The sequence below is a fragment of the Mirounga angustirostris genome, unplaced genomic scaffold (genome assembly GCF_029215605.1).
Source record: "Mirounga angustirostris isolate CCGP_5_RB_7025 unplaced genomic scaffold, mMirAng1.0.hap1 SCAF_9, whole genome shotgun sequence".
NCBI lineage: Eukaryota > Metazoa > Chordata > Mammalia > Carnivora > Phocidae > Mirounga > Mirounga angustirostris.
The window spans coordinates 37,372,642-37,393,732 of NW_026991717.1; the positions used below are offsets into that span (position 1 = coordinate 37,372,642).

Consider the following 21,091-nt stretch of genomic DNA (forward strand, 5'->3'; position numbering starts at 1 on the left):
CCTAAGATTATATTTGATTTGTAGGTGGTAATAATGGCATTCAGACAGAGGCTGCCTTATTTCAAAGCTGGTACACATAACAACTACACAATGTTGTCATAAAAAGATGACACAAGGATGCTGGCAAAATAGAAGTATGATAATAAAATTGTCCTGGAAGAATACAACTCTCTTTTAAAATACATGTAAATATTAAAATACAATCAATCAATACATAAGTAAAATATATAAAATTTTGCTCTACTGTCAACTGGATGAAAATATATCCCTTTCATATATTAAGATGTATTTAGAATTTTTAAACCTGATCCAAAAACCTTTTTTACTTTTTATTTTTTAATTTTTATTTAAATTCCAGTTAGTTAACATAGTGTCACATTAGTTTCAGGTATACAATACAGTGATTCAACACTTCCATACAACACCAGGTGCTCATCATGACAAAGTGCACTCCTTAATCCCCATCACCTATTTCACCAACCCCCCCACCCACCTCCCCTCTGGTAACCATCAGTTTGTTCTCTATAGTTTAGAATCTGTTTCTTGGTTTGCCTCGCTCTTTTTTCCCTTTGCTTGTTTGTTACTTAAATTCCATATATAAGTGAAATCATATGGTATTTGTCTTTCTTGGACTGATTTATTTCATTTAGCTCCATCCACATCATTGCAAATGGTAAGATTTCATTCTTTTGTATAGCTGAGTAATATTCCATTGTATACATATACCACGTCTTCTTTATCCATTCATCAGTTGATGGACACTTGGGCTGTTTCCATAATTTGGCTATTGTAGATAATGCTGCCATAAACATTAAGGTGCATGTACCCCTTTGAATTAGTATTTTGTATTCTTTGGGTAAATACCTAGTAGTGCAATTGCTAGATTGTAGGGTAGTTCTATTTTTAACTTTTTGAGGAACCTCCTCCATACTGTTTTCCACAGTGGCTGCACCATTTTGCAATCCCACCAACCGTGCAAGAGGATTCCCCTTTCTCCACATCCTTGCCAACACCTGTTATATCTTGTGTTGATTTTAGCCATTCTGACAGATGTGAAGTGATATCTCATTTTAGTTTTGATTTGCATTTCCTTGATGATTAGTGATGATGAGCATCTTTTCATGTGTCTGTTGGCCATCTGTATGTCTTCTTTGGAAAAGTGTCTAAAACTGATCCAAATTTGATATATTTTTGTTACTACAAAGTATGGATAGCAACTGACAGTCAATGACTTATAAAAGAATACATTCACTTCACACAGAAGCAAAAAGTTAGTTTTGAGTTTATTTTGAGGAAAATAATAAAATCTGATTTAAAATGAGCAATGTAATAAAAAACTTAAATCAACAAACAATAGTTTCAAAACATACATTTCCTTCTCAAGAATGGCCAATTAAAGATGGAAGAAGAGAGTACAAGAAATAAAATAAAAGCCAGTTAACATGAAAAGTTGCTAAAGTTCACTGTTCATAAAAGAAATGCAAGTTAAAAACAATCTTTGTCAGTCAAGTAGGTAAAAAATTTTTCTAAAAACCTAGGATTGACATGTGTATAATTACTTCCTTAGTAAAAGAAGTAACTTCCTGGAACACCTGGGTGGCTCAGTCAATTAAGCATCTGACTCTTGATCTCAGCTCAGGTCTCAATCTTAGGGTCATGAGTTCAAGCCCCACGCTGGGCTCTGTGTTGGGTGTGGAGCCTCCTTAAAAAAAAAAAAAAAAAAAAAAAGTAACTTTTCTTCCTTTTTGATCCTCACATCCTTCATTAGTTTCTCACAAGCACACTGATCTTTTCTTTATAGAATTTAAGATAATCTTAACTATATATATTTGTTTAATGTTTTTTAACTACTACATATTGTAAGCTCTTTGAAAGCTGTGACCATGTCTGCTTCTCTATATCCCCTGTTCTACCCAGTGCCTAGAGCCATGGCAGTCAAAAAAGCATTTGTTAAGTGAATGACTGAATGAATAAACCAAATGCTGGCAGGTATGTAAATTAATTGTACCTCCACTAATTTATCTTAAGGAAATAATCACAGGTAAAAAAAATTTCTATAAAATTCTGTTAGAACGCTGTAGAGGAAAACTAAATGTCATGTTATGTCTAAAATAAATCTGCTGGTCTAAAGAGTGTCTTTGTTTTGATTTGTTTTGATTTTGGGTTTGTTTAGTTTTCGGGTTTTTTGTTTGGTTTTGTTTCTTAGCTAATAGTCCAATAATAATTAGTGAGAAAATCTGGGCATTAAAAAAAAAGTTCTCTTATTTTAGGCTAAGAAGGCAGTTTTTATGTTTTTCTAAATTTCTAAGTCTGAAGTTTATCAACAACAACATCATAATTATTATAGTTAAATAGCTCCAATTTTCAGAAAGCCCTGTACTTCTAACTGGTCCTTACTAAATAGCCTAATATAAATTTAGATCACATAAATTTAACTAAATTTGTTTAAGTTCTGTTAATTTTCTTTTATTAGATTTTATCAATCTCTAAGGTAACATTGCATTAACATAATTTTAAGTAAATTACAATCTTAGGGATTAAAAATCCCTAAGGGTTACTAGGATTAAAATACCTTCATAACTTATCTTTTACATATTTTAAAGTATACAATTCAATGGTATTTAGTATATTCACAGTTGTGCAACTATCACCAACCACGATCTAAGTTTAAAACAGTTTCATCATCCCCAAAATAAACCCATTCCCCAATTTCCTCAGCCCTAGGCAAATACTAAACTACTTTCTGTCTCTATGGATTTGCCTATTCTTGATGTTTTATATACATTAAATCATAAAATATGTGTTCTTTTGTGACTGGCTTCTTTCACTTAGCATAATGTTTTTAAAACTCATCCATATTGTAGCATACGTCAGTATTTCATTCCTTTTTATGGCCAAATAATATTCCATTGTATGGATATACCACCTTTCGTTTATGAATTCATCAGTTGCTACACATTTGGCTTGTTTCTACTTTTTAGTGATAATGGTGATGCTGCTATGCTCATGTACAAGTTTTTGTGTGGATGTATGCTTTCATTTCTCTTGAACATATGTCTAGGAGTAGAATTACTAGGTCATATGATAATATTATGTTTAACCTTTAAGGAACTGCCAAAGCAGCTGCATTCCCATCAATATATGAGGGTTCCAATTTCTCCATATCATCCCAATACTTACCTGTCCTTTTGATTACAGCCATCCTTGTTTGTGTTAAGTCGTAACTCATTGTAGTTTCAACTTGTATTTCTCTAATAGCTAATAACACTGAACATCTTTTCACATGCCTGTTGGCCATCTGTATATCTTCTTTGGAGAAATCTGTATTCTGATACTTTTCCCATTTTTTAATTGGGTTTTCCTTATTACTGAGTTGTAAGTATTCTTTATATATTCTGGAGACCAGGCCTTTGTCATATATATGACATATGTCAGATATGTCATATCTTTGTCATATATATGATTGAAAATATTTTCTCCTACTCGTTAGTTGTATTTTCATTTTCTTAAGGTTATCATTTGCAGCATAAAAGTTTTTAATTTTAATGTGGTTCAATGTATCTATTTTATTGAGGCTTTTGATGTCATATCTAAGAAACTGTTGCCAAATCCAAGCGCACAAATACTTACATCTACATTTTCATCTAAGAGTTCTAAGTTTTAGCTTTTACATTTAGATCTATGACCTAGCTTGAATTAACTTTTATATATGGTTTGAGGTAAGGGTCCAACTTCATTCCTTTGCCTAGTGTCCCAGCACCATTTGCTGAAAAGACTGTTCTTTTCCCCACTGAATTGTCTTGGTATCCTTGTTGAAAATCAATTGACCAATAATGTAAGAGGTCCTTTCTGGACTCTCGACTCAATTTCATTCATCTATATGTCTATTCTTAGGCCAGTACTACACTGTCTTGATTACTGCAGCTGTATAGTAAGTTTTGAGATCAGGAAGTGTGAGTCCTTGAACTTTGTTCTCTTTCAGGATTGTTATGGCTAGTCTGGGTCCCTTGTATTTCCACATGAATTTTAGTATCAGCTTGTTAATTTCTGCAAAAAAAGCAAGCTAGGATTGTGACAAAGTGTTGAATCTGTAAATCAATTTGGGAGTATTGCCATCTGATACATTTTTAAACAGAACTCAAGATTATACATAATATATTTACATAAATAGGATCACAATATATATACTACTACTTTTGATCAACATTTAAATTTTTTATTGAAATATGCCTCTTATGCATTTTAAAGTCATCAAGTGTTCTTGGCCTTGAAGCCACAAAGCCAAGAGCCTAAAGAATTCGGTCTTTTTCATCTGCAGAGTAAGCAACACAAATTATTTCTCATTTCATCTCTTATGACTAAATGGTACAAATGAAATTTTCAGGGCAAGATTATTTTGGACTAGGAAAGCAGAAGGCCCAATGTATAAGTTCTTGGCTTCTAACAATGTCTGTGGGGATGTTTTCATCCACTCCATTCTTTTTAAGAACCACAAAGGGCAAGGAGAGAAGTTAAAATAGCCACCAGCAACAACTACCAAACCCATCAACAAGCAAATAAATGTAAATAAAAAGCATAATTCTATATGTTTTAAGCACATTTAAAAGGTTACTTGGCTTTGGCATCACGTTCTCTTTATCCTGTTGTGGTACAGCTATCAGGATCACTTGGGAGAGCACCTTAGTGTGAATGGACCATCTTGACACATTTCATTAACTTCTGAAATAATATGGTAGCATATCTTCTAATATGTGAATCCTGTTGTGGGTAGCCTCTGGCGGGGGTTGCGGGGAGGGAGGTTGGCAAAAGAATCATGGGTCTGTCCATAAATATTTTATAGGGAGAAAAGTAAGATCTTCTTGTAAGCTCTGATTTGTATTAGTTTTAGAGTAAGGAAACACTTTTGCTGATCTGGGTTACATAAATAAAATGAAATGTAAACAGTATTTTTAAGCATTTGAAGAAAATTCACCCAAGTAAAGTATTAAGTATTTGAAAAGTAGTTCTTACACTTTTGAGTTTCATTATGACCCATACACTTTTTTTTTTTTTTTTAAGGATTTTTTTAAAGATTTTATTTATTTATTTGACAGAGCACAAGCAGGGGGAGTGGTAGGCAGAGGGAGGGGGGAAGCAGGCTCCCTGCGAGCAGGGAGCCCAACGACTCACATATTTTTTAACAGTCTTATATTATCATTTTCTTTTTTTATGTTCATATGGTCACAACTTAGCCAGCTGGAGCCACTGTAAGCTGTCTCCTGTCCTTTTGAGGGAACCTCTGAATTTTTAAAGGATCCTTGCTTGTTCTCTGGTAGGTACTGCTGCCTGCCTCCCTGCCATCTCCTATCCCACTCTCATCCTTAACCCTCCAATTTGTACTTATTTCCCTAAAGATGAAAATCAGCTATCTGTTCAAGGAATCCTAGTTTCTTTTTATGGAAAACAATATTAGAGATAAAAATCTGAGGGCTAGAAGTACATATCAAAACTAGCATTACAGGGTGACATTGTTATTAGGCCACCTTAGTCAACAGAACTAAAAAATATATATGTACAGACATTAATTTTTACTGATCTTTTCCAATTGACTTTTAACATTAATTTAAAGCACACCTACCTGAATTTTAAACCCTCATCTAAATTATAATGCATTCCCTTTTATAACATAATAAGTCATACAACTATTACTTTAGCTGTAAATCTTGATTAAAACTGACATAATTATTGTTTCTGTCAATAACAATTTATTAATATTAAAGTTCACCATAAAAATACTGACTGAATAACAAGGTTGAACATTACAATCGCTTTTGGATAATTTGACTACATTCCACTCCAACTAATGGATGGTCAAATTATCTTGTTTGGGGTTATGTGTAATTTTTAAAACTGTTTTGTTGTTAAATACACCATATTCTGATACATTCTTTATTCTAATTGCTTAATTTTCATTTGAGATTGTTAATGTTTTAACTGACGATTGTTTCTTGGTAGCAGCATTACAGTACTAGAGTTTAAAAGAAGCCTTTTTTTTTTTTAAGTACACTTTGAGATGGATGAAAAATATAAGCAGTTTGGTCTGTCATATTCAAGAATCTTATCTGGTTAACCTAATGATTCATGTAGCTACATGAATAATCTTTCACTCTATATAAGTTCTTCCTGGAGAAACTCAGTTTTGGAAGTGTAAGAAACTTGGGAAATTCCAGTCACCTAAATCTCTATGCAATATTTTATTTGTTTACTTATTTTTTTAAACATTTTATTTATTTATTTGAGAAAGACAAAGCAAGTGAGCATAAGTGAGTGGTGGGAGGGGCAAAAGGCGAGGAGAGAATCTCAAGCCAACTCTGGGCTCAGCCTGACACGGGGCTCAATCTCACAACCCTGAGATCATGACCTGAGCCAAAATCAAGAGTCTGTCGCTTAATCAACTGAGCCACCCAGGTGCCCCTCTATGCAAGATTTTAAATAGTTGCATGCATTAGAACATAATACTTGTAAACTAGCCTAGGCTGGTAATATTTTGTCACTTGGTTCGGGCATTGGTTACACAGGGGCATTAACCATAAAAATTCATTAAGCCTCTGATTTATGTACTTTATTGTATGTATATATTTAAAATGTCATGTTTATCACTCTGTTTTGCATTATAGTTACTGGACATTAACATAAAGATAAAACAAAAAATCATTTTTAAAGAACGAGTTTATAAAAATTTGATTTTATCAATAGATGTTATTGTCACTTCAGTTAGTAGAACTAATTGAAGACATTCTATAAACTGAGCTACATTTCCCAGTTTCGTTATGCTATAGATTTTATTACTTTGAACTAAGACAAAACTAATATAAAATTTCTTACATTTAAGATTACGGATATGACGGTATAGCTCATAAGATTTTTTTCTTCTACCAAAGAGTTAGGAGTGCTTTGGTTCCCCTGTCTAAGCTGAGAAACCATGGTTTCTGTGGCCAGAGATATTACAAATTTTTAAAATTAAAAAATGTGATTTTTAGCTCTAGTCATTTTAAATAACAAAAGTGGTTTTAACACATGTAAATTACATGGTTTATTTTCTTTTTTAATGAAACTGTGTAACGAACCACCCCAAGAAAACCTAGTGCTCTATTATCTATGCAAATATATTGCATACTAATCGAGTTTTATTTTAATTAATTTATTTTTTAAAAAGATTTTATTTATTTATTTGACACAAAGAGAGAGACAGCGGGAGAGGGAACACAAGTAGGGGGAGCGGGAGAGGGAGAAGCAGGCTTCCCGCGGAGCAGGGAGCCCCATGAGGGGCTCGATCCCAGCACCCTGGGATCATGACCTGAGCCGAAGGCAGATGCTTAACGAATGAGCCACCCAGGCACCCTATTTTAATTTATTTTTAAGGATTTATTTATTTACTTATTTGAGAGAGAGAGAGCATACAGAGGGAGAGGGAAGAAGAGAAGCAGACTCCCTGCTGAGCAGGGAGCCCCAATGTGGGGCTCGAGCCCAGAACCCCGGGATCATGACCTGAGCCGAAAGGCAGACACTTAACCGCCTAAGCCACCCAGGTGCCCCATTAATCGAGTTTTAAAAATGATGTTTGGAAGTCTCAAGTTCTTAAAAATGTACTCTCAAGCATCAATTAAAATATCTAATTGCATACATAAAACTTCAACTGGTAACAGGTGTAAAAAACCAAATAATTTCTTCTACAATGTCTATTTAAAAGAGTCGATATATATAGATGTGTTTTTTGTAAAAATCCGAAAAGCTTCAACTTGCTTTGTTTCTGGAGAGATTTCCTAATTGGTAAAGCTAAAATGGTATTATGCATTAACTGCTTTAATAACAATTTCTTTTTTCCATAAAACCTTACACTCAAAAATGAAAAAAAAAAAACAAAGAAAAAAAATTCTATGCTCCTAAGTAACAGCATGCCAAAAATTACAATAAAATGTAATGATAGTAATAAATGCTAATATTAAAAATCTTATACAGTAACATATCTAGTTTCTTTGAGACTAAACTTTTAAGAAAGGAAAAACATGTCACCTTAAATCTTAAGCAAAGAATCAATAGTTTCTGAATAGTTTCTGAATTAAAAAAGAAAACTGGGCGCCTGGGTGGCTCAGATGGTTAAGCGTCTGCCTTCGGCTCAGGTCATGATCCCAGGGTCCTGGGATCGAGTCCCACATCGGGTTCCCTGCTTCTTGGGAACCTGCTTCTCCCTCTGCCTCTCTCTCTGTCTCTCATGAATAAATAAATAAAATCTTAAAAAAAAAAAAAAAAAGAAAAAGAAAACTAAACCACTCCCACCCCTTCTTTGGTTAAAAAAAAAAAAGGAGGGGGAATATAATTTTTTAAAAATATACATGTAATTCAAATTTGGGAACTTTTATATGAATTAACTTTACTTTAAAGAATAATAAAATACAGGTCTACAATAAAACTAGGTAATTTTAATATTTCTTTGGGGAATTTCTTACTTACTGTTACAATTTAAAATTCCAGAAGAATATTGGTAAAATTTAGGTCTTATAAAAAACTGTACCTTTTAAAAAAAGCATTTTTTAATGTGTTTCATTTGTGTGGTGATCATGCTGTTATCACAGGACACAAAACTAGAGAGTAAACAGGGCATATCCAAATCTATGCAGAATTTGGATTTTTGCACTTAGGCTAATATATCTAAATTTTTTGAGAAATGATTTGAAAACATATAATAATTATAATGTGAATATAAAATTTCACTTGAAATGTGCTATAAACCAAATATCTGGTGTCTTAAAAATTAGTTATTATGAAACCTACACAATATTATAAGATCATAATGACCAATAGAATTTTTCCATTAAAATGTCTTCTGTAGAGTTTTTAAGTGTTATAATTTTCTGATAATATTTAATATGAATTGTATTTTATTTTGACATTAACTTGTTATATTTCCTGCCATTTTTAATTATGGGCCTATAAGCTAACATTTAAACTAGTAACATACGTATTTAGCTAAAGACTTAAAAGAAAAACATTAAGGTTTGGCATCAAACTGCTTGTAAGTTAAAAGGAATGTTGCTAGGAAAGTAATGTATACTGGTTAATTGCCTATAAAATTGAAAACTTGAAGAACTTTAAACAAACTCTCAAAATATTGAATTTATTTACATTCTCTGTAAGTTATTTAGGTGGAGTATTATGAATCACTAGTCAGATAAAATTCTATCTAAATAATTTAGATGTCTGATTGTCAACTAAAACTTCTTTCTCCTAATATCTACTACTTTATATACAAACTGGAAAATAATACAAACAAAATCATTGCAAGCCTAATTCCAACATATTTTGACCAAAATTAAAAATAAAAAGAGGTCGGGGCGCTTGGGTGACTCAGTCGTTAAGCATCTGCTTTCGCCTCAGGTCATGAGGTCCTGGGATCGAGCCCCGCATCAGGCTCCCTGCTCCACGGGAAGCCTGCTTCTCCCTCTCTCACTCCCCCTGCTTGTGTTCCCTCTCTCGCTGTGTGTCTCTCTCTGTCAAATAAATAAATAAATAAAATCTTTTAAATAAATAAATAATAAAATAAAAACAGGTCACCACATCATTCCAATGTATCCTCTACTTAAGTATTCTTGCTTACTTGTAAAGCACGTTGTCTCTTCCATAAGTCCCAAATAAAATGTTTTAAAACAATGTATCTGGATTTTCACTTCCAAAAAGATAGAGAACATGTACTTTTCCCCTATTCTTCCTACTAAGCACAGTTAAAAACCCTGGACACCATATATAAAATATGCATTCTGAAAGGCAGAGAGAAGACAGACCAACTAGGAACTTCAAGATCCAAGGAATGATACAGCAGCGAGTTCCCTGGGTTTTCTTTTTGCCACACATACCCCAGACTGTGGACTAGAGAAGCCAGCAACCCAGAAACACCAGTGGACATAGACAAAAAGTCTCCAAGAAAATACTGCTCTCTATAGCCAAAGGACAAGTAAAAGGGTAGCCTAGCAAGACAGAAAACTTTTAGGCAATAACCACTCTATTGCAGCCAAACACTGCAGAAAACTTTGTGGCCCTACAGCCACTAGCAAACGCTGAGTGGAAAGCCCAGACTTTTACCCTCATTAGGCTTCAGTGATGTGCTCCAACCCCTCTGCCCTTATCCCATAGAAATGTTGCTACCAAGTACAAATTAATACCTTCTCTTCCAGTAGAGAAGGCTGTCTGAGGACTTGGGACCTGTGGTAACAAGGCAACAGTTGTCTTCCACCACTCAAGTGACATCAAAGGCTCAGAGGCCTATTTAAATATGTACAGAAGATTTCAATAAGATCCAGAGTCTTACAACATAATACCCAAAATGTCCAGGTTTTAATCAAAAGCCACTAGTCACAACATGAACCAAGAAAATCCCCATTTGAATGAGAAAAAGCAGTCAACAGATACCAACACAAAGATGACACAGATGTTAGTATCATCTGGCAGGGGTTTAAAAGCAGCATCACAAAAATGCTTCAACAAGCAATTATGGACATGCCTGACACAACTAAAAAATAGAAAGTCTTGGGGCGCCTGGGTGCCTCAGTAGGCTGAGCATCCAACTCTTGATTTTAGCTCAGGTCATGATCTCAGGGTCATGGGATCAAGCCCTGCATCGGGCTCTCTGCTTAGTGGGGAGTCTGCCTCTCTCCCTCTTTCTCTCCCTTTCCCTCTGCCCCTCACCCTGCTTGTACTCTCTCTCTAAAATAAATAAATCTAAAAAAAAAAAGAAAAATAAAAACTCTCAGCAAAGAACTAGAAAATATCAGCAAAGACACAGAATAGATAAAAAAGAACCAAACTGAAATTTTAGAACTGAAAAACACAAAGACTGAAATGAAAAAAACTTCATGGATAGGCTCAACAGCAGAATGGAGGGGACAGAGGAAAGAATCCGTGAACTGGAAGACAGAACAATGACAAATGCTCAATGTGAAAAACAGAAAACAGACTGAAAAAGACATGAACAGAGCCCCGGAGATGTGTGAGACTATAACAAAAAGACCTAACATTCATGTCATCCACATCTTGGAAGGAAAGGAACAAGAAGGTGAGTCTGGAAAAGTACTCAAAGACATAATAATGGCTGAAAAAAAATCTCAAGTTTGGTAAAAGACATGAACTTACAGATTCAAAAAGTTAAGTGAACCTCAAACAGAATAAACCAAAAGAAATCCATGCCAAGACATTTGTCAAACTTCTGAAAACTAAAGACAAAGAAAAAAATCTTGAATGAAGAGAGAAATAACACCTTATCTATGGTGGAAAAAATTCTGAATGACAATTTGAATTCTCAGAAGAAACCATGGAGGTCAGAAGAAAATGGCATAATTTGTCAAGAGCTTAAAAAAAAAAGACTGTCAACCTAGAATTCTCTATCAAGGGAAAGTATTCCTCAGGAATGAAAGAACGATCAACACCTCTCAGATGAAGGGAAATGAAGAGAAGTTGTTGCCAAAAGACCTACTCTATAAGAATGGCTAAATGGAGGTCATTAAACAGAAAGAAACTGATACAAGAAGGAATCCTGGAACACTGGGAAGGAAGAAAGAATAAAAGGAAGTGCAAAAGTATGGGTAAATGCAATAGACTTTCCTTCTCTTGACTTTTTCAAATTACGTTTGACCGTTAAAGCAAAATTTTTAATACTCTGATGTGGTTCTCAAGGTATGTAAAGGAAATATTTAAAGCAATTATACCGTGAATGGGAGAGGGTAAAGGACATAAAGAGAAGTAGGTTTCTACATTTCATTCAAACTGGTAAAATACTGATACCAAAAGATTGTGATAAGTTATGTATACATAATGTAATATGTAGGCTATTCAAAGACACACTCAAAAACAGCATAAATCAGAGGAAATTCTAACAAAATCTGCATCTCTCAATATAAGATGGGTGCTATCTGATCATGTGTTTAATATACAACTTATATTTTAAAAAAACAAAGACTTTAAAGCCCAATAATACTGTTAATTTTCAAATATGTGGTAAGTTAAAGGTAGTAGTAAAATGTTCCATATATGGAGGAAACTTGGTAGCTCAGTAAAGAGGAAAAGATAAACTTTTTAACTTTCACATGAAGAGAAAGAAATTAAAGTTCAATAGGATACCTCTGGTCCTTGTGCTTTAAGAAATGCATTTTTACTTTGCCTAGGCCTATAACCTTGCTATGGCATCTGGTGATTACGCTCAAGATTTAACCAAGAACCATGAATGCTCCTTTTTTTAAAGATTCGAATATAGCTAGGATTTTTATTACCACAGGAATGAAAAACAGAATGGCTTTATTGATAAAGAACTCATGTATATAAAGCTTAACATATACCCAAGCATGGAATCATGTATAGGTGGACCAGACTCTGGCTGAATGTCCTTAATTTGGAGAACAAATTCCTTGTATTTTCCATCCATGTCATTAAGGGGGAACACAAATAGACTTCCCTTATTCTACAGAAGTGATACAAATAAGAATACCTGAAATCTGTCATCATGTAAGAACTGCGAGCTAACACACCAACATTTTCAAATTAAAAAGAACATAAATAACTAAGATGAGATACTTGTAACTCAAAGTTCTAATAACTGTGCTTCATTAGTGGGGTACACTCAAAGAATGGACGCAAAGGGAAACATTATATCTTGTCATTCATCCAGCAGTTTTCCTATAATTTGTTAATTTAAATTTTTGTGGACAGACAAAACAAGTAATTTTGTTCATATTAATTAAGTGTTCCAGGTAAAGGAATGTAACTTTAGGGTTGGGGGTGGAAGAAATAGAGAGTCCGGTAAAAGGGTACAAACTTTCAGTTATAAGATGAATAAGGCCTAAGGATCTAATGTATAACATGGTGACTATGGTTGATGACACACACAAAAATACACACAAAAGGTAATTATGTGAGGTGACGTACTAATTAACTCAGTGGGAATCCTTTCACAATGTAGACATATATAAAATTATCATATTATATATTTTATTTTTTTTAAGATTTTATTTATTTGACAGAGAGACAGAGAACAGCACAGGGAGCAGCAGGGGGAGAGAGAGCAGGCTCTCCACTGAGCAGGGAGCCGAATGCGGTGCTTGATCCCAGGACTCTGGGATCATGATCTGAGCTGAAGGCAGACACTTAACTGACTGAGCCACCCAGGCGCCCCTAAATTATCACATTGTATACTTTAAATATATTACAGTTTTGTCAATTATACCTCAATAAAGCTGGGGGAGAAAAAGAAACGTAAGTTTATGACTTTGCACCTCTTGGTATTTATGTTCTTGGTTAGCGTATTCCCATAGTGAATACGGGCTTGCCCAATGTGATTGTCTTGGCCTACGGAGACATTAGAAAATCTGACACAGCATAGGCTTGATAAGAGCTTGCATACTGGGGGCTTGTAAAGCTCCGTCTTAGAAGCAAGGTGCCATGGTAAAAAGACATTTGGGCGAGACTACTAAAAGATGAGAAGTCACGTAGAGAAAGACATTGGAAGATAAGAGGCCATGTTGGATGTTCTCATCCCACTTGAGCTTCCAGCTGAATACAGCTGAATGAGTGACCTCAAATCCACTATATGAGGCAAAACTGCCCTGCTGAGCCCAGTCAACCCATAGATCATGAGAAATAATAAATCTGGGGGGTGGTCTGTATGCTGCAACACATAACCGAAACAGCTTCATTAAATTATATTTTTATTTATTTATTTTAAGATTTTATTTTTAAGTAATCTCTACACCCAACATGGGACTCAAACTCACAACTCCAAGATTACATGCTCCATCAACTGAGCCGCCATGCATCCCAAATAATACTTTTAAAAAGATTTCCAAATTCAGTTCCAGTGGAGTTAAAAACCAGGTTATCCCAGGAGTGATGTTAAAATTTAATTGGAACCAAAGCAAACTCATGACTTTGAAATAGATCTCTTCTGTTCAATAAAATGACCTAAATAACAATATCACCCGAGCACGGAAGTCTGATATGTATCCCAGGTACTTTGGTCTCTAATACCATGTTCTACTGTATCCTCAGAAGGATGGCTGAACCCATTCAGAGTAGGGAAGATACAAAGTGGTCTTAGGACAACCAGCTAATAACAGAAAACAAGAAGTCTTTAAAAACACATGAGATCTTATAAAAAGAACACAAAAAGCAGCTCAAAAGAACAGAAAGACGGCTTTTTTTCTGATAAAAAATTAAAGGACAGGCTAATGCAACTACTGCTACACCCCTAAAGACAACTCTCTGGACATTCACATATATGGTAACATGCTCATTATCTAAAACATTAATGAAGTGTGTCATGGCCTTCCATCTACAGGTCTGAGAGACTCTCCCAGTGCTATAGCCTTGGGCCTTGAAACAATGTAAAGTGAACTTGCAGCATCAGAAGTGAATTTTATCTTTTGAATATACTTGAGATAAAAGGAATCTGCTTTTCTTTTTTAATGTATTTCCCAATACATTTCAACAGTTATTGCTGTTTGCTGCTTTACTACTTCCCTTGCCTTCTGTGGTCTATTAGGACAAAGGTCTTCTAAGGACAAAGATATATGCCAAAAATGCAAATATTGAGCCTTCTTTAAATACCAACCTAGAGAAGCAAGTTAAGAGGTTTTCTTATCCAAGCTTAAAACAATCCTGTATTATTTACTCTACCTTTGCTGACTGATCCAAAGAGATAATCAGGAAAAAACAATTTATCCATGAGATACAAAAAGGAGCCTAAAAGCTAATATTTCACATTCTTGTGTTTGTAGCTTTGGGCTCACCAATATTTGGTGACTTAAAATTATAAAAGGCAAATTACATAATTTAATAGTATTTAAATATATAACTATTATGTAAATGACACTTTAGAAGTTATAATTTTTTAAAGCAATAAGAATTCTCATTAAGAAGTTATATACTGCAAATATATTAAAGAGGTATGATTTTTAAATTTGGAAAATATTTAAAATTAAACTATGGAAAAATCAGATATAAGAAAATTGAATGTATATAAATTTAAGTATATAGTAAAAAGGTGTTTATCCAGCACTATCAGGATGTGTGTGCATGTACGGGAATGCAGACTGCTGTACATCCAAGCCTTATTCATGTCAAACTGAACTTAGGTTAAACAAGTACTAGCTAAACTTGAGTTGGGCATATTAGAAAGGTATGGACAGTTAAAAGAAGTACTGAGGTTTTTAATAAATGTAATTACTTAATACAATACCCACGATGTCTGTATAAGATGACCTCAAAATTGTCTTAGTATTCTAGAAAAAAAAGTCAAAGCTGCACTTTTCATTATAAAAACCTATGTGCCTGCAGAAGAATGAAACTGGACCATTTCCTTACACCACACACAAAAATAGACTCAAAATGGTTGAAAGACCTAAATGTGAGACAGAAGTCCATCAAAATCCTAAAGGAGAACACAGGCAGCAACCTCTTCAACCTCAGCTGCAGCAACTTCTTCCTAGAAACATCACCAAAGGCAAGAGAAGCAAGGGCAAAAATGAACTACTGGGACTTCATCAAGATAAAAAGCTTTTGCACAGCAAAACAAACAGTCAACAAAACCAAAAGACAACTGACAGAATGGGAGAAGATATTTGCAAATGACCTATCAGATAAAGGGCTAGTATCCAAAATCTAAAGAACTCATCAAACTCAACACCCAAAGAACAAATGATCCAATCAAGAAATGGGCAGAAGACATGAACATTTTTCCAAAGAGGACATCCAAATGGCCAACAGACACATGAAAAAGTGCTCAACATCGCTCGGCATCAGGGAAATCCAAATCAAAACCTCAATGAGATACCACCTCACACCAGTCAGAATGGCTAAAATTAACAAGTCAGGAAACAACAGTTTCATGTAGGCGGGGATGTGGAGAAAGGGGAACCCTCCTACACTGTTGGTGGGAATGCAAGCTGGTGCAGCCACTCTGGAAAACAGTATGGAGGTTCCTCAAAAAGTTGAAAATAGAGCTACCATACGATCCAGCAATTGCACTACTGGGTATTTACCCCAAAGATACAAATGTAGGGATTCGAAGGGGTACGTGCACCCTGATGTTTATAGCAGCAATGTCCACAATAGCCAAGATGTGGAAAGAGTCAAGATGTCCATCGACAGATGAATGGATAAAGAAGATGTGGTGTGTATATATATATATATATATATATATATATATATATATATATATATATACAATGAAATATTACGCAGCCATCAAAAGGAATGAGATCTTGCCATTTTCAACGACGTGGATGGAACTGGAGGGTGTTATGCTGAGAGAAATAAGTCAGTCAGAGAAAGACATGTATCATATGACCTCACTGATATGAGGAATTCTTAATCTCAGGAAACACTGAGGGTTGCTGGAGTGGTGGGGGGTGGGAGGGATGGGGCGGCTGGGTGATAGACACTGGGGAGGGTATGTGCTATGGTGAGTGCTGTGAATTGTGCAAGACTGTTGAATCACAGATCTGTACCTCTGAAACAAATAATATAATATATGTTAAAAAAAAAAAAAAGGAGAAGAAGATAGCAGCAGGGGAAGAATGAAGGGGGGAAATCAGAGGGGAAGACGAACCATGAGAGACGACGGACTCTGAAAAACAAACTGAGGGTTCTAGAGGGGAAGGGGGTGGGAGGATGGGTTAGCCTGGTGATGGGTATTAAAGAGGGCACGTTCTGCATGGAGCACTGGGCGTTATACACAAACAATGAATCATGGAACACTACATTTAAAACTAATGATGTAATGTATGGTGATTAACATAACAATAAAAATTTTAAAAAATCTATGTGCCTTTTCTTTGGCATGACAATATTTTTTATATGATTCTCTTACCAACAAATGTTGGAATAGTGGCCTTGTAAAATAAAGAATACAAATCTGATTTAAATCAAACACAAGGATAAGCCTGGTTTCTTTTGGTGTACTTATTCCAAAAAATACATAAACAAAATTAAAATTACTTAGAGAAAAAGAGTAAGAGAGAGAAAGTAGCCATGTTAATATTGCCCTACATATCCCTTAACCCCCTTCTGTAGAAAAGTAAATTACATTTTCAAGGTATCTTCTATGATCTATATATATTTTCCTTATGTCTTGTGTCATCTATACATTCAACACAAAATGGCTCTTTTTCCTGAAAAGTATCTTCATTTCCTACAAGCCTTAAGAAAACTTAGGGAAGAGGCCACAAAGAAAAAGAATAGGCCACAAAATGATGCAGTCAGGCAGGAGCTTACACTGAGTTAAGTAAGGATCTAGCAATCTCAGAGTGTACTTTATGACTGTATTAATGTCAACTTTAACTAAAGTCTCCATACATGTCAGTTGTGACTTACTGATCTAAAGCTACCAAAATGCAGTAACTGATGTTAGAAATAATGACCATCAGACATCAAGAAAAGATATCATCTTCAAGGTGTCTGTTTCTTTATGGCAAAGAAGAAACATTTTACAAAGAGCTCTGTTTAAAACAGCTAACAATCATAAGTGCTAGTATTTAAAGCGCTAACTGGTGATCTAGGACACTTTATCCAGAATTTTTCTCACTACCAGTCATGATTTAGGTTGTGTTGTATTTTCATTTTTTAAATCTAATTTTTAACTAAGACCTTTTGACAATTCTGAAATATAGCTCTTCATAACTGGCATGCTCCTTGGTACGTTTTTCACACCTGCCTGTTAAACTTTATTTGGTTAAACCAACCCCAACATTACTAAATGTTACAATGAACTAGTTGGACTAGATGGACAAGCCTCACAGTCTTTTTTTTTTTTCTGTTTTTTTTTTTTATATATATATTTATTTATTCATGAGAGACAGAGAGAGAGAGAGAGGCAGAGGGAGAAGCAGGCTCCCAAGGAGCAGGGAGCCCGATGTGGGGCTCGATCCCAGGACGCTGGGATCATGACCTGAGCCGAAGGCAGACGCATAACCGACTGAGCCACCCAGGCGCCCAAGCCTCACAGTCTTATGTGGAATATCAGATATCAGACACTCCACTTAAATACCTCAACGTCTCCACATGATAATATAGTAGTCTTGGCAGGTGTGATTTTCAGCTATTGGGGAGGGACAGGAACAAGTCGTTAAGTTTCAATTCTGCTTAAATACGGTTGTGAATCCTGCGCACCGGGATGCACTGTGGGAGTGCATAGGGGGTCAGTAAGTGGCCTAGACAGGCACCACAATCCGCTTGCTCTCCATGTTTCACCATGGGGGTCCAACTTTTTCTGTAAAGGGCCAGAAGTAAATATTTAGGCTTTGCAGGCCATACTGTCTCTGCGGCAACTACTTAACCCTGCTGTTACAATGCGGTAAAGCAGCCATGGGCAATTCAAAAAGGAACGAGCATGGCTGTGTTCCAACGAAACTTTATCAACAATGCAATTGGAATTTCATACTTTTCCGCATGTCAGGAGAGACTACATTTCATATTCACCTTTAAAAACGTAAAAACCGTTCTTGGCCAGCCAGCCACGCAAAAACAGGCCGCCTTGGCCCGCGGGCCGCAGTTTGCAGACCCTGCCTTATCCCACAGGCACAGACTCTGGCAAAAGGGGACGAGGTTAACGTCAAGGCATGTGTCCGCCAGGGGTGAGGAGGTCACACCCGCGAGCCCAGCGCGCCCAGCCCGGCGCTTCCCGGGTCACGCCTGGGACCCGCCACCTGCATCGCCCCCTGCAGCGTGCAGGTCGCGGCGGAGGAAGAGGCAAGGAGAAGAGGGCCACACCTCCGCAACGGAGGCCTAGGGCCCGGGGCAGTGAGGTGTGGGAGGAGTGCAGGACCGGGTCTCCGACGGGCCCGGGAACCTGGGACTTCGCCCAGGTGTATCCCCTGGGTCGCTGCCGCCGCAGGTCGGTCACTCACTCGGACTGGCCGGCACGGACGAAGGCCACAGCAACAGCGCAACTAGAAGGACTAAGCACTTCATGGGCATCGTCCGCAGCACTCCGCCATGCGACGGGAACGTCCTGGGCCACTAGGCCGGGTACCTCAGGGCCGAAAAGAGAGGGTGTCTACGGCGACCGTCCCCCCTCAGGGCCGTGGGCGCCCTGCAACGGTTGTCCCCAGCGCGCAGGCGCAGCGAGGGGTGGGGGAGGGGAGCGCGAGCGGCCGAGGCCCGCCCCTCCTGGAGCGGCGCGCAGGAGGCGGGGCGACAGCGCTCCGCCGCGCCCCGGTGCGCATGCTCGCTCGGGATTCGAAGCTCTGCGCGGCGCGCCGGGCTCCGAACGTCCGGAAGCCCGGGCGACTTCTGGAGCTGTGAGGGCTGGCATGTGGCGGGATTCGGCGGCTTCGCGAAGGCTGGGCGTGTAGCCGTGCCTGAAACACTGCCCCTGCGTGCAAGGAACTGTCTGATGGAAGACACAGACGAGTAGCCTGGCAGTTACAGCCGCGTGGAAGTGCTGCAGTGGGGGAAGCACTCGGCACCGTGAAGCCCAGAGGAGGTCCCCCAACTCAGAAGGGCGGGGAGGAGCTCCCGAGATGGAAGAAAGCTGGACGCACCCCGAGAACCGAAAATAGTCGGGTCTAATTGCAGCGATGGGGGCAGGTGTTGGAGGTGAGGGAGGAGAGCTAAGTAGTTTAAAGCCACTTTAAGGGGCTTGGGTTTGTTTTGTTTTTTTAAAAGATTCCCCCACCCCCCTTTTAAAGCCAAACTATGGAGACAAGCTATGGCGAATAGATCTGTGGTTGTCTGGGGTTAGGGATGGGGGAGAGCCTGGCTATAAAAGGACAGCATGAGGGAGTGATTTGGAGCGGCAGGTAGTTGTGGCCTCAGAATCTATACATGTGTTAAAATTCACAGAACTGTACACCACCAAGAATAAGTTTTACTATAGGGTAATATTTAAAAACCTATATGCACCCATACCTTTGCTTCAGGAAACAAAGGGCATGGGTTTTATTCTGAGGTAATGGGGAGATACTGCAAGGTTTAGAGCTGGGAAAGGTGTCATTAGATTTGCATTTCAGAAAGCTCTCCTTGCTGTGTCGAGAACTGGTTGGAGGGAAGGAAGCAAGACTAAGAGGCCGGGAGCCAAGTCAGAAGACTGTTCCAGTATTCCAAGCACGGATTGACAGAGACCTGGACTCATACTGGCAGAGCACATGGGGCCCGTGGACAGATTTGAAAGACATTTAGAGTTAGAATCAACAAGACTGGGAAATTGTCTGAATGTGAGGACTGAGGGAGAAGGAGATCATGGTCATGTTTCTGGCTTGAGCACTTTGTGTGTGGTGTGAGATGGGGAATACGGGAGTTGGGGATGGAGGAAAAGAAGTTTAGTTTCAACATTGTTCTGTTGAGATGGGCTTAGGACATCCTACTGGTGGGGCCTGTCCAGTGAGTGAATGGATGTGGGGCCCAGAAAAAGCCGAGATGGAGAGGGAGGTATAGGAGGCATCAGCATCTAGAAGTGGGGATGTGTGGGATTGCCTGAGGAGAGCTTTTAGAGGTGAAGCCCTTTGGGCCTACATTAGATCCCTGGAAACCTTGGCAGGCTAGAAAGAGCAAAGGAGATGGAAAATGGGGAGAGGAAAAGCAGGAAAGAATGGAAGCTTCATGGGAGAGGAGGAGTTTAAGGCTGTCACATGCCTCTGAGAAGTCGAACAGGAGAAGAACTTCCATTCAGCAACAGGATCCTTGGCAGAAGCGGTTTCAGTGGAGTAGTTTAGGCAGAAGCCAGACTACATGAGTTGAGGCATGACTAAGAGCCCAGGCAATGGTGACAGCTACTACAGTCAACCTTTTCAAGTTTGGTGCAGGAGTCTTAGGTATGTTCTACCAGCACTCTAGCAGCCTTCTAGAATCAAATGCTTACAACTATTGGGAAAGCCATTTGGAATATGTGACAACAGCCTTAACATAATATAAATACTATGATCTAAATTATATAAGTTCAGTGGCGGTTATGTCCTAAGATAGCTGTAACGGATCATGATCTATAATACAGTTTTTTAAAAAAAGAATGGTAAAGTTTGTTTCTAAATGAACATTCTAAAATATTGTTAGAATACTGGGCAAGTATTAAAATGGT

General features: G+C 37.4%; 1 protein-coding gene across 1 annotated transcript in view; it reads right to left on the reverse strand.

Moving 5' to 3' along the window:
• SPESP1 (sperm equatorial segment protein 1) overlaps positions 1-19,134 on the reverse strand; it is a 31,372-nt gene extending 12,238 nt beyond the window's left edge. The window contains exon 1 of the mRNA XM_045899792.3: positions 18,924-19,134. Within this exon, the coding sequence (XP_045755748.1) occupies positions 18,924-18,993 (70 nt within the window). The 5' untranslated portion in view covers positions 18,994-19,134. The remainder of the gene's footprint in view (positions 1-18,923) is intronic.
• Between the last annotated feature and the right edge of the window lie 1,957 nt (positions 19,135-21,091).